This window comes from Carcharodon carcharias (assembly GCF_017639515.1).
Source record: "Carcharodon carcharias isolate sCarCar2 chromosome 24 unlocalized genomic scaffold, sCarCar2.pri SUPER_24_unloc_27, whole genome shotgun sequence".
NCBI classification, from domain to species: domain Eukaryota; kingdom Metazoa; phylum Chordata; class Chondrichthyes; order Lamniformes; family Lamnidae; genus Carcharodon; species Carcharodon carcharias.
This window is the reverse complement of record NW_024470603.1, coordinates 109,917-124,494: the sequence shown is the minus strand read 5'-3', so window position 1 is coordinate 124,494 and position 14,578 is coordinate 109,917. Positions and strand designations below refer to the sequence as shown.

At 45.4% G+C, this 14,578-nt stretch overlaps 1 protein-coding gene across 1 annotated transcript in view; it reads right to left on the bottom strand.

Annotated features, from left to right (window-relative positions):
* The window catches only part of LOC121273532 (zinc finger protein 692-like), a gene marked incomplete at its 3' end in the record, with an annotated part of 46,042 nt that extends 31,895 nt beyond the window's left edge, over positions 1 to 14,147 (bottom strand). The window contains exons 1-3 of the mRNA XM_041180708.1: positions 14,040 to 14,147; positions 1,776 to 1,964; positions 1,179 to 1,210 (exon numbers count right to left, since the gene is read on the bottom strand). Coding sequence (XP_041036642.1) covers positions 1,179 to 1,210; positions 1,776 to 1,963 — 220 coding nt within the window. The remainder of the gene's footprint in view (positions 1 to 1,178; positions 1,211 to 1,775; positions 1,965 to 14,039) is intronic.
* Between the last annotated feature and the right edge of the window lie 431 nt (positions 14,148 to 14,578).

Here is a 14,578-nt window from a genome sequence, read left to right as displayed (position 1 = left end):
TGCTCATCCAGGTACGTTTTAAAAGGATGTGAGGCAACCCACCTCCACCACCCTCCCAGGCAGTGCATTCCAGACCGTCATCACCTTCTGGGTAAAAAAGTTTTTCCTCACATCCCCCCTGAAACTCTTGCCCAAGGTGTTGCACTTCATCAAACACCTTTTGGTGTTAATTGTATATCAGTTGTGTTTAATGAAACGCAGATGGAGTACAATAATTGGGGGCTCACTTGAGCACATATAAAGAGACACTTATATGTGGGGAGGTTGAGTTAAGAAGCTGTAATATTTTAATCTGTAAATAACATGGGTGAAGATGAGCCCCAGTATCATTGTTCACCAACTGGGCTTTCTGGAGTGAAACTCCTGCAAGTCCACGAGCACAGCATCAAACACATTAGTCTCATCAATCCTCCGTTAGTCAAACAACTCAATCCTATTAAACACAGGGTGTCCTGAACAAATCCATGATGACTTTCCTTAAATAATTCACATTTGTCCAAGTAGCCGTAGTAACTATTCATTTTGTCCTGGATTATCATTTCTAGCAGCTTTCCCACCACCGAGATTCCTTATATCCTTACTTGAGCACAAGGGAATCTCGAGAACATTGGGAAACCAGTTCGGGCATCTGAAATTATATCATCTATTTCTTTCAAAAGACTGAAATTTAAAAAGATGTGGCCCTGGGAATTTCTCATTCTTCAATGCCATTATTTGCTTCATGACCGTTATTTTGATTGCATTCATTTTGGTGAGATCCAATCACAAATTCAATCTTAACCTATTTGGGGCTTATGGCATGTTGCCCTCTTCTGCTGTAAATGTTGATATAAAGTCATTATTCCACACATCCACCCTTTCCTTATTTTCACTGATAATAATCACAGTTAGCAGTTCTTAACAGGCCAAATTGCTCTTGACATTCCTCTTTGTTCCAATACAATCCTAAAAAAAGTGTTTTGATATTGGTATTTCTTGCTAAATGTCTCAACACCCTGTCATTCTTTGTTTGTATTGAAGAGCAGGGGGGAGTGAGGAAGGGGGGGAAATAGTGGTGGGGTGAGTGAAAGAGGGTGAGGGTGTGGGGGGAGGGAGAGAGGAGGAATGTAGGCAAGGGACTGAAAGAGACAGGAAACAAAAATAAAGTGTCTCCTCCCACAGGAAGCACCATTACCAACCTGAACCACTCTCAGGGGATTTGGAGGCATAACTGTAGGAACAAAACAAAAATACGCAATTAGCAGGATCAAAAAAACAGAAAAGGATGAATAAAAAGTCACATATTTCCTGTACAGAAAAATTGACAGATAATCAATACCAGTCTGAACCACTTCAAAATTCAAAAACATGACTAGAGTCCCACTATACAGTGCCACATCACTGTTTCAAGTCTCAACATACAGTGTGGTACATCACTGTCTCAAGTCTCAACATACAGCATGTACATCACTATCTAATTCCTAATATACACTGCAGACAGTAGCGGGAGCTTTACTCTGTATCAAGCCCCATGCTGTACCTGCCCTGTGTGTGTTTGGGGGACAGTGCAGAGGAAGCTTTATCCTGTATCTAACCTCATGCTGCAACTGTCCTGCGAGTGTTTCAATGGAAATTGCAGAGAGAGATTTACTCTGTGCCTATTTTATTGTGCTTGATGGGATCAGGATGATCCAACATTGTCAATAATAGAAGCAAAAGTCTTGAGGAACACAAGATCGGAAAAATCAATAGGATCATTTTGATGATGTGAGCAGACCTTTGATCGCTGACAGTACCTGTCGAGGAGAAACTTAGCAAAATCGGAATGTAAGTGAAATCCCAGCTGGTCCTTGACATTGCACCACTGCTCCAGGTGAGTGCCCAGGCGGATCCGTGACTTGCTCCTCCTGGCATCCAGTTCCTTGCGTTTCTGTCGCCTGACATCTTCGGATGCCCGGTGTCGCGACGGCTTCCGATCCTCCATCCTGCAGCAAAAGGAGACACAGTGGGATCAGGCCAACCCTCAGCCATTTACAATTCTCAGACCCATCCCTCTAATGCTGGAACTCTAATGCCTGTTCCACACAGGAGGCAAGTCAACCTGTGTGGAGGTGTCAGACCTCCCTGCTTACTCACCTACTGCTGGGACAATAAGCAACAGCTGCAGCTCAGCATGGAACAAACTCACAACATTTCAGAAAGTGAAGTGTTCAAGGCCCATTCTAACAACCTCCATTGTGAGTGACACCAACAATCCCAATGCAAGGGTGTAAAAGTTATGATGAGCCATTAAATGGGAGAGAGAGTTTCTGAACATGAAGGAGGAAGGAAAAGGTCCCGTGACCCCCTTTTCAAGAAGGGCAGGGGCAACCAGACCAATCCTCAGCTCTTAATGGCATATGAAAACTGAATTTTTCATGCATTTTTCATGTCAATCATGAGCATCAAGGGCTCCAAGAACTCCTGCAAGCATCTCTTATTCTGGCAACACAGAGACTCCAATCAAAACAAAAAGGATTTCAAATTCATAGGAAGGTAACATAGCCAATATCACCAATCCCTCCACTTCATCACTGTGTCTCTGATCACACAGTAAACTCCCAATCCCCTCCGGCACTGTGTCCCCTTGTAAAGCATTTTGTCACTTCTTAACAACTAAGAATATAAATACAGCTATCTGCTTCTGAACTCCAACTTCAAGTATGGAAAACAGAAGGTTCCTTTATTCCTTATTCTCCACCAGAGGGCAATGCATTCGGGACTTAGCACACCCTGCTGGTAGGTTTTATATAACAATTCTTTCAAACTAAAATGTCCTTTTACAAAAAAATCATAAACATTAAACACAAACAACACATCTCTTCCCCCTTCAGCCAGGAACAAATTGGTCAGGTGGTTTGCAGATTCGCTTTTGTCCAGAAAGGACGGTTGGCTTAGGTATCTCAGTTTGTTTGCAAAGAAATGGAAGGTTCTGCTGTTCCACTTGCTCCTGTTCAGGTTCAACAGTTGCAGCTACATGTGCCCTAGGTTTGTCAGTTGAATCAGGTCAGATTTCACCAACTGGAGCAGCTGTTTCCCAGAAATCTTCCACTGTGACTGGAGATCCCTGGAAATTTGGTTCCTTGGATTTGGCTTCTCCAATCTGGTATGTCTCTTCCAGATGCCAACATCATAAGTCAGTGGTCCTCGACGCGTGATGATTCTTCCCAGGAGCCACTTTGGTGTTCCACAGAAATTTCCGACACAAACAGATTAAATCTCAAGCTGGTTTACATGTGTTTCGTGATCTTTTCTGATCAAGGTGCCTTGATCTTTCCTTTGAAATCCAGACACAGCAAATCCATCCTGGCATGCAGTCATCTTCCAAATATCAGCTCAGCAGGGGATACGCCTGCTTTTGAATGTGGAGTGTTATGATACATTATCAAAAAGTTCTTCAGCTTCAACTTCCAAACTGTTTGCACCTTCCCCTTCAATATGTCCGTTTTGAATGTCTGGACAAAGTGTTCCGCTTCGTCATTTGAGGATGGGTGGCAAGGCCAGATGAGAAGCTGCTCTTTTCGTCAACTCTTTTCTTCTCCGCCGATGCTGCCAGACCTGCTGAGTTTTTCCAGGTAATTCTGTTTTTGTTTTGGATTTCCAGCATCCGCAGTTTTTTTGTTTTTATAGCTGCTTGATCATACTGTTTTTCAGGAATGTTTGAAATTCACATGATGCAAACTGTGTGTCATTGTCAGACACAATCTGCTTTGGTAATCCAAAAGTAGTGGACACATTCTGAAGAATATCAATGGTCTTTGTTGAAGTAGTTGACTTCATGGGAGTAACATGAGACCACTTTGTGTGGGCATCCACCACAATCAGACACGTATGTCCCAGAAGCACTCCGGCAAAGTTCATATGAAGTCTTAGCAATGGGTGGTCAGACCAAGCCCAAAGATGTAATGCAGCAGGTCCAGGAGAAGATTTCATTTCTTGGCATGGAAGGCAATCACTGACCAAGCCTTCGATGTCTTTATCCAGACGTAGCCACCTTACATGTCAATGAGCTAATTCTTTCATTTTGACAATTCCCATGTGACTGAGGTGAAGTTCTTCCAACACTCGTGTTTGGAATTTTGGAGGAATAACAACTCTGATTCCCCTTAACAAACAACCGTGTTGCAGAGTCAGCTCGAATCTATGCTTGTAGTAAGGTTTATGCTCAGTAGTCTCTTCTTGAGGTACACACCAACCTTTGTGTGTGTACAGGTAAACATTTAAGAGCACAGCATCTCTCTGTGTTTTAAGTCAAATTTGATCTGCTTTAACAGGTAACATGTCTACCTGGTTCACATTGAAAGCAGCAACTTCAGTTAGGTTACACCGCAACTCCACAAGTCTGGAAAGTGAATCCACATTTCCATGATTCTCAGTGGAGCGAAATGTAATTTTGTACTGGTAAGCAGATAAGATCAGTGCCCACCCTTACAGGCGTGCAGTGGCAAGTATCAGGGTTTGTGACTTCGGGCTAAGCAACCAGGTGAAAGGCTTGTGTTCTGTAATTAACGTGAATTTACACCCATACAAATATTGGTGGAACTTCTTGACTCCATAGTCCAAGAGCTTCCTTCTCAATTTGGACATAATTTTGTTCTGCATTGGACAATGTGTGTGAGGTGTATGCAATGGGCCTTTCCACTGCCACCAGGCAATGTGTCAGAGATGACAGCTCCACCACTATATTCAGATGCATCACAAGCCAGGCTGACAGGTAACTTTCCATTGGAATGTGCCAAGACTTTAGCAGAAGTGAGCTCTTGCTCGAGTTCCTAGAAATTTTCCTAACAGACCAATCCCATTTTGCATTCTTCTTCAGCAGATTATTGGTAGCCAAATTGGAAATGAACTTGCCATGGTAATTCACAAGTCCCAACAATGAATGAAGCTCCTTAACATTTTTGGGCTGAGGTGCATTTACCACTGCCTCCACCTTTCTGGGTGAGGTTGAGACACCAGTTTCGTCAATCACATGCCCCAGGTACTCCACTGAGGGCTCCAGGGGTGAGCATTTAGATTTCTTACAGCGGATGCCGTATTTTTCCAGTCTACGCAGGACCCTGCCTAGGTTCTCTAAATGAGTAGGGAGGCTTTTCCCAGTGATGAGCATGTCATCTTGGAAGCAGATTACAGCAGGCATGCGCTACAGTATTTTGTCCATGGCCTGCTAGAATAAGATTGATGATGATGCAATTCCAAATGGTATTGGTATAGACCTCTGTGTGCTGAAGGTTGTATACTTCTGGAATCTTCACTCAGGTGCATTTGCAAAAATGCCTGTGATAGGTCAAGCTTTGTGAATAATTCACCTCCATTCAGAGCAGCGAACAGGTCCTCAATTTTGAGTAGCGGGTACTGATGCACTTCCAGGAAAGGATTAATAGCAATTTTATAGTCACCACGTATCCTGGTAGACCCGTTACTCTTCATTACTGGGACTATTGGAGCTGTCCATTCTGCATAATCAGCTTTCTCAATTATCTGAGAGTTTTCAAGGCATTTTAGTTCCTGCTCGATTTTCTGTCACCTTATGTACGGAACTGAACATGAGAACCTTGGAGAAGCTTCGGCCTTCACAGCAAGTTTGGCTGCAATGTCTTCAATAATTCAAAGACCTTCTTTGAAGACATTAGCATACTTGCCTAACAAGGACTGCAACATAGGGTTGCAATGCACTTCATTTATCTTATTCCAGTCCAGCCAAATTTCTTTTAGCCAGTTCCTGCCCATAAGCAATGAAGAATTTCCTTTCACTATGATAAGTGGCAATCCTGCTATTTGATCTCCATATGAACGGACAATTTTCCAAGTATATTCACAGGCTCAGGTAGGTGCTAAGCTGGAGGAGGGTTTTCTCCAATGGGCATTTCTTGAAACTTTTCTCCCATGTCTTTCCTGAAGCAATAGAAACAGATGTTCCTGTGTCAACCTCCATTTTAACTATTTTAGCATTGAAGGCAATGCCAACTTTTAGTCCTTTATCCAATTTCAGAATTGCTCTTCTGCGATCTTGCTGTTAGTTTCACTTTCTGCCTCGTCTGGACTTTCATGACTTTTGTATTTTGCTTCCAAGTAATGCGTCTTTTTCAAATGCCTGTTCATTTTCAAGCGCGACTTGTCTGTGTGCTCATGATGCCCTTTTCTTGGAGGTATTGCTTTACTGTGATTAGCCTTTGATCTACATGCATGTTGTGCGTGTCCTTTTTTTCCCCACAGCAGCGACAATCAACGGATTTCCATTTACAGGCTTCTGCATTATGCCCTATTCCATTACAGCGTTAACATGTTTGAAAGCGAGCATGCCCTGACTTCACTATTTTAACTTTGGCATTGTTAGAATGCGCTATCAAATCTCCAGCTCGTTTCTCTGCCATTTCTATGCTTTGCACAATCTAAAACACTTTCTTCAGTGTCAACTCTTGGCCCCGCTAACAATCTACACCGAATTCTTTAATTTCTTAGTCCACTAACCAAGCGATTACGCAACACTCCTTCCAGGTAACCTTTATAGTCGCAACGTTCCACTAATTTTCTCAACCTAGCCAGGAACTGGGAAACTGACTCACTTTCATACTGTTCTCTTCAGTGAAACTTGAATCTCGGCAATAATTGCTGGACTGGGATCGAAGTGCTTTTTCAAAATGTCCACAAGCTCTTCAAAGCTTTTATCTGCTGGCTTGTTAGGAGATTTCATCACGATGACTTTAAGAAACACTGAGGCCTACTTTTCCTCTTCAATCTCATACGCAGTGCAAAACTGTTCCATTTGCTCGACATAAACTACAAAGTCCATAGTAGTTGGATCAAAAGCCCCTCATGACTCTAATAAACATGATCCCATCCTCATTGCCATTTGAAGTGTTTTGCCACTTATTAACAATTAAGAATACACACATTGCTAGCACTTCTGAACTCCAACTTCAAGCATGAAAAACAGAAGATTCCATTATTCCTTATTCTCAACCGAAGGGCAACATATCCAGGACTTTGTACACCCTACCGGCAGGTTCTATATAACAATTCCTTTTAATTAAAATGTCCTTTTACAAAATAGGATAAACATTAAACACACACATCACAGCTGATTTACAGGTTAACTCCAAATCCGCTCTATCACTGTCTCCCTGAACACAGGGTAAACTCCCAATCCCCTCTGTCTCTGATCACAGGGTAAACTCCCAATCCCCTCCGTCACTGTGTCTCTGATCACAGGGTAAACTCCCAATCCCCTCCGTCACTGTGTCCGTGATCACACAGCAAACTCCCAGTCCCTTCTGTCACTGCATCCCTGACCACAGGATAAACACTCAACCCCTCCATCACTGCGTCTCTATCACAGGGTAAACTCCCAGCCCCCTCATCACTGTGTCCCTAATCAGAGGGTGAACTCCCAATCCCCTCCATCACTGCGTCCCTGATCACAGGGTTAAGTCCTAATCCGCTCGGTCACTGTCTGTCTGATCAGAGAGTAAACTCCCAAATCCCTCTGTCATTGTCTCTCTCTCAGCACAGGGAAAACTCCCAATCCACTCCATCACTGTGCCCCTGATCACATTGTAAACACTCAATCCTCTCCATTGCTGTGTCGGTGATCACAGGGCAAACTCCCAATCCCCTCTATCACTGTCTCTCTGATCACAGGGTGAACTCCGAATCCCCTCTGTCACTATGCCCCTGGCCACAGAGTAAACTCCCAATCCCCTCCATCACTGTGTCTCTCATCACAGGGTAATCTACCAATCCCCTGCGTCACTGCACCCCTGATCAATGAGTCAACTCCCAATCCCATCCGTAAATGTGTCTCTGATCACAAGATAAACTCCCAATCTCCTCCATCAATGTCTCTCTCATCACAGGTAAACTCCCAAACCCCTCTGTCACGGCATCCCTAATCACAGGGTAAACACCCAATTCTCTGAGATCACAGGGTAAACTCCAAACCCTTCCATTACTGCATCCCCAATCACAAGGTAAACAGCCAATCCCTTCCATCCCTGTCCCTAATCACAGGATAAACTCGCAATCCCATCCGTCACTGTGCCCCTGATCACAGGATAAACGCCCAATCCGCTCCGTCAATGTCTGTCACATCAGAGGGTAAACTCCCAATCCCCTCTCTCTGATCACTGTCTCTCTGATCACGGTGTCTCCCATGACAGGATAAATTCCAATCCCCTCCTTCACTGTGTACCTGATCACATGGTAAACTCCCAATCCTCTCTGTCACTGTCTCTCTGAACACAGGGCAAACTCCAAATCCCATCAACCACTGTGTCCCAAAACCGAGGGCAAACTCCCAATCCCCTCCGTCACTATGTCCCTAATCAGAGGATAAACTCCCAATCCCCTCTGTCACTGTGTCCACGATCACACGGCAAACTCCACTTGGTCACTGCATCCCTGATCAAAGGGTAAGCACACAATCCTCACCATCAATGTGTCACAGGGTAAACTTCCAACCCCTCCGTTAGTGTGTCCCTCATCACAGGGTTAAGTCCCAATCCTCCCTGAACAGAGGAGAAACTCCCAATCTGCTCCATTAATGTCAGTGTGTTCCTCATCTCAGGGTAAATCAAAGTCCCCTCCATCACAGTGTCCCTGATGAAAAGGTAAACTCCCAATCCCTTACGTCCCTGTAACTCTGATCATTGGGTCAACTTCCAATCCGCTCTGTCACTGTCTCTCTGATCAAAGGGAAAATTCTCAATCCCCTCCGTCAGCGTCTCTCTGATCTGAGGATGAACTCCCAATCCCCTCCGTCACTGTCTCTCCGATCCGAGGGTAAACTCCCAATCGACTCCGTCACTCTGGCCATGATTACAGGGTAAACTCCAAATCCCCTCCTTCACTGCATCCCAGATCACAGGGTAAACTCCCAATTCCCTCCATCATTGTGTTCTGTGATCATAGGGTAAACTCCCAATCCCCTCCGTCACTGTGTCTCTGACATAGAGTAAAGAGCCAATCCCTTCCCTCCCTGTCTCTGATCACAGGGTAAACCCCCAATCCCCTTCATCACTGTCTGTCTGATCCTAATCTCCTCTGTCACTGCATCCCTGATAACAGGGTAAACACACGATCCCATCAATCACCATGTCCCAAATCCAAGGATAAACTTCCAATCCACTCCATCACTGTCTCTCTGATCAGAGGGTAAGCTCCCAATCCCCTCCTTTACTGTCAGTCTGATCACAGGGTAAACTCCCAATCCCCTCTGTCACTGTGTCCATGATAACAGGGCAATTAACCAATCCCATCAATCACAGTGCTCCTAATCCGAGGGCAATCTCCCAATCCCCTTCATCACTGTGTTCCTGGTCAGAGGATAAAATCCCAACCCGCTCCATCACTGTCTCTCTGGTCAGAGGGTAAGCTCCCAATCCCCTCCTTTACTGTCAGTCTGATCACAGGGTAAACTCCCAACCCCTTCCATCACTGTGACTATGATCATAGGGCCAACTCCTAACCTGCTCCATCACTGTGTCTCTGATCACAGGGAAAACTACCAATCCCCTCTGTCACTGTCTCTCTGATCCAAGGACAAACCTCTCAATTGGCTCCATCACTCTGTCCCTGATCACAGGGCTAAGTCCCAATCCCCTCCGTCACTGTATCACTCATGACAGGGGAAACTCCCAATCCCCTCCATCACTGTGTCCTTAATCAGAGGGTAAACTCCCAATCCCTTCCATCACTGTGTCTCTCATCACAGAGTAAACTCCCAATTTCCTCCATCAGTGTTTCTCTGATCTGAGGGTAAACTCCCAATCCCCTCCATCAGTGTTTCTCTGAACACAGGGTAAACTCCCAAACCCTTGCATCACTGTGTCTCTGATCACACGGTAAGCACCCAATCCCCTCCGTCATCATGTCCCTAATCAAAAGGTAAACTCCGAATCTACGCCGACATAGTGTGTCTGATCACAGGATAAACTCCCAATACCCTCCATCACTGTGTCTCACATCACAGGGTAAACTCCCAATCCCCACTATCTCTGTGCTTCTGATCACTGGGAAAACTCAATCTCCCCTCTGTCACCGTGTCTCCACTCACAAGGAAAACTCCAAATCCCTTCCGTCACTGTGTCCCCTGATCACAGGGTGAACTCCCAATTCCCTCAGGCACTGTGCCTCTGATCACAGGGTAAACTCCCAATCCTCTCCGTCATTGTGTCCCTAATCAGAGGGTAAGCTCGAAATCTCCTCCCTCACTGTCTCTCTGATCAGAGGGTAAACTCCCAATCCCCTCTGTCACCGTGTCTCTGATCACTGGGTCAACTCAATCTCCCCTCCGGCACTGTGTCTCCAATCACAGGTTAAACTCCTAATCCCCTCCGTCACCATTTCTGATCACACGGTGAACTCCCAATTCCCTCCATCACTGTGAACCCTGATGACAGAGTAAATTCCCAATCCCCTCTGTCAATGTGCCCCCGATCACAGGGTAAACTGCCAATCCTCTCCGTCCCTGTGTCTCTGACCACAGGGTAAACCACCAATCCCCTCCATCACTGTCCTCCTGATCACAGGGTAAAATCCCAATCCCTTCCTTCAGTGTCCCTGATCAAAGAATAAACTTCCAATATCCTGCGTCACTGTGTCCTGCATCAGATAGGAAGCAGCACTGTGTCTCTGATTACAAGCTAAACTCCCAAACCCATCCGACACTGTCACCCCTGATCACGGGGTAAACTCCTAATCCCCTCTGTCACTGTGTCTGTGATCACATGGTGAACTCCCAATCCCCTCCATCACTATGCCTCCGATTACAGGACAAACTCCCAAGCCGCTCCACCACTGTGTCCCTGATCTCAAGGTAAACCCCAATTCCCCCCTTCACTGAGCCCCTGATCAGAAGTAAACACCTCGTTTTACCTGGTAACCATCCCATTCCTCTCCTAACTTTGTTACCCAAAGGAGCAAGAGTGTCACAACGTGATGTTTGGGATGGTGTGGGGCTCTCATGTGAAGGCAAGATAGATGTATGAGCTTGCCCTTCCATTATCAGAGCAACCAATCAGTAAACAGAGGTAGTAACTCATTACAAGAAGCCATGAAACGAGCTGGGAGGTTTAGCCCTTTTAGCCTGCTCCTTCATTCAAAATATCATGCCTGATTTTCACTTTCCTGCACTATCCCCAGATTCCTTCATTTAGTTACTACCCAAAATATCTATCAGTTTCATTTTTTAATACATTTAAATGAGTGAGCATCCACAGGTCTCTGAGGCAGATAATTACAAAGATTCACAATATATGAGTGAAGAAATTTCTCCTCATTTCATTGTCAAATAGCCAACACTTCACTCTGAAGCTTTGACTCTTTGTTCTAGATTTACCAGCCAAGAGAAACATATTCTCACTGGCCAAGCACATTCAGGCTTTTCTCATTTCCATTAGTTCACCTTGCATTCTTCTATATTCTAGGGAATATTGTGATCTACTAAACTCCTCCTCATAAGGCCACCTCTTCATTCTCAGAGCTAGTCTATTGAGCCTTTGTTGCCCTCCCTCCAAGGCAAGAGTCCTTCCTTGGGGAAGGAGACCAAAACTATGCAATATCCCCATCATCAATGATGGAGAAGCCCATCACATCAGTGCAAAAGGTAAGGCTGAAGCATTCACAACAATCTTCAGCCAGGAGTGTGATGGAATACTCCCCACTTGCCTGATGAGTGTAGCTTCCACTCAAGAAGCTTGACACTGTCCAGTTAATTGGCACCATCATAAACATTCACTCCCTCCAGCACCGATACAAAGTAGCAGCAGTGTGTGCCATCTTCAAGATGCACTGCAGAAATTCACCAAGGCTCCTTCAACAAACCCACAACCACTGCCATCTCGAAGGACAAGGCCAGCAAATAGATGAGAACACCACTGCCTGCAAGTTCCCCTCCAAGCCACTCATTATCCTGACTTGAAAATATATCACCGTCCATTCACTGTCACTGGGTCAAAATCCTGGAAAACCATTCCTAACTGCACCGTGGATGTACCCTACACCACATGAACTGCAGCAGTTCCAGAAGGCAGCTCACCACCACCTTCTCAAGGGCACCCAGAGGTGGGCAATAAATGCTGGCCCAGCCAGCGAAACCCACATCCCGAGAATGAATTTTTTAAAAGTTTGGTTTCCCCAATGCCCTATATAATTGTAGGAAGGTGTCTTCACTGGCATGCTCCAATCCCTCTGAAGCAAATGCTATTTGCATTCCTAATTGCTTGTTTTACCTTCATGTTCACTTCTCAGACTTGTGTACTCGTGTACAGACTCAAAAACATTCCTTCTGGTATTTTATCCTACCCAAGTGGATACCTTCACCACATTGGATTTCAGAGCCTCTTTGGATCTTCCTCACACCTTTCTTTCCTACTTAACTTTGTATTGTCAACAAACTTCATCCCCATCATGAATGTGATCCCCATCATGCAAATATGAGGCCTAAGTACTGAGGCTTGCAGTACCTGGCTAGTGACAGCATACAGGTCTGAAAAAGTTGTGTTTATTCCTACTCTCCGTCCCTGAATCGATCTCTAATCAAAGTTTAACTTATCAGCCCCTCCCCCAATCCCATGAGGACGAATGTACTAACGTAATGTGTGGCATCCTTATTAAATGATTTACACAAATCTAAATACACTACTTTGACTGTTCATTCATCAAAACCCTCTTGCAAATTTGTCACAGTATCTGTAACAAGTCTATTCACCAACCAACTGGTTAATCTGTGGGAACATAGGAACAGGGGAAGGTCATTTAGCCCTTTGAGCCTGCTCCACCATTCAATTAGATCATGGCTGATCATCTACTTCAACACCACTTTCCTGCACTATCTCCACATCCCTTGATGTCTTAAGTCTCCAGAAATCTATTGATTTCTGTCTTGTACATGCTCAATGACTGAGATTACACAGCCCTCTGGAGGCAGAGAATTCCAAAGATTCGCCATCCTCTTAGTGAATAAATTCCTCCTCTGCTCAGTCTAATCCTAAGATTACGTCCTCTGGTTTCCGACTAATCAGCCAGGGGAATCGATATCTACCCTGTCATGTCCTGTAAGAATTTTCTAAGTTTCAATTAATTCACCCTTCATTCTTCAAAACAATAGGGTATACAGGTCCAGTTTTCAATTTTTCCTCATAAAACAATGTCTGCCATCCCAGGAATTAGTCTGATGAACCTCCATCGCACTCCGTCTATATCCTGCCTTAGATAAGCAGACCAAAACTGTGCACAAGGCTCCAGGTGAGGTCTCACCAAGGTTCTATGTAACTGCAGCAAGACATCTTTACTCTCGTACTCATATCCCTTCACAAATGTAGGCCAACATACCATTTGCCTTCCTAATTGCTTGCTGCACCTAGCTTATAGTGGCTCATGAACAAGGGCATCAAGTCCCTTTGGGCACCAATACTTCCCAACCTCTCGCCATTTAAGAAATATTCTGCCTGTTTTTTTCCACCAAAGTGAATAACTTCACACTTATTGACATTATACTCCATCTGCCATGTTCTAGCCCATTCACTTAGCCTGCCCAAGTCGTCGTGAAGCCTCCTTGCATCCTCCTCACAATTTACATTGCCACCCAGGATGGGTGTCATCAGCAAACATGGAAATATTATAATTGGTCCCCACATCCAAATCAAACCACTCCATTCTCCGCCTCTGCCCCGTGCCCCCCTCCCGTACCAGCACCACCCCCACCACCCCTGGTTAACCTGGTAACCACTCCATTCTGCATCAAACACCACCCCTCCAAAAACACCATCCAGATAATTTGGTGCATCCTTTCATCAATATCTCTGGTTAACCTGGTAACCACTCCAAACGCAACCACCCCCCTGGTTAACCCGGTAACCACTCCAAGCCCCACCACCCCCCTGGTTAACCCGGTAACCACTCCAAGCCCCACCAACCCCCGGATAACCAGGTAACCACTCCATTCTGCACCCCCACCACCACCATCTGATTCTAGTTAGTCAGGTAACCACTTCATTCTTTCCTCCCCCGCCCCCGGTTACCTGGTAACGGCTCGGGCCTACGCCTGATTCCAGAAGCTCGGGCCGGCCGAGACCCGGCCGCTCGTCACCCGCTCCTGCAGCGTCCTGCGTCATCGCGCTTGCAGTAACGTCACTGTCAGTGACTGTTACACCAAGGGTGCTATCTTTGTGCGGGGCACATCACATACAGGGGAAAAGGCTGAGAGGGGAATGGGGTGTTAGAGAAAATGGCAAGGGAGACAGAGTGAAAGTAGGAATGCAGGAGAGAGAGAGAGAAAGTAGGAAGGACAGAGAAAGTGGGAATGGGGAGAGAGAAAGAAAGTGGGAATGGGGCGAGGGCGATAGAAACTGGGAAAGGGGCTGAGAAAAAGCGGAAATGCGGAGAGAGAGATGAAGTCGGAATGGAGAAAGAGCGAATGCAGGAACGGGGAGAAACAAAGTGGGAATGAGAGAGGTGTAAGAAAAGTGAAAATAGGAATGGGAAGAGAGGGTGGAAGTGGGACTGTTGTTGGATCTGATTATTCAGGGGTCCTGCTTCTGACAATTCAGAAGGATGGGAA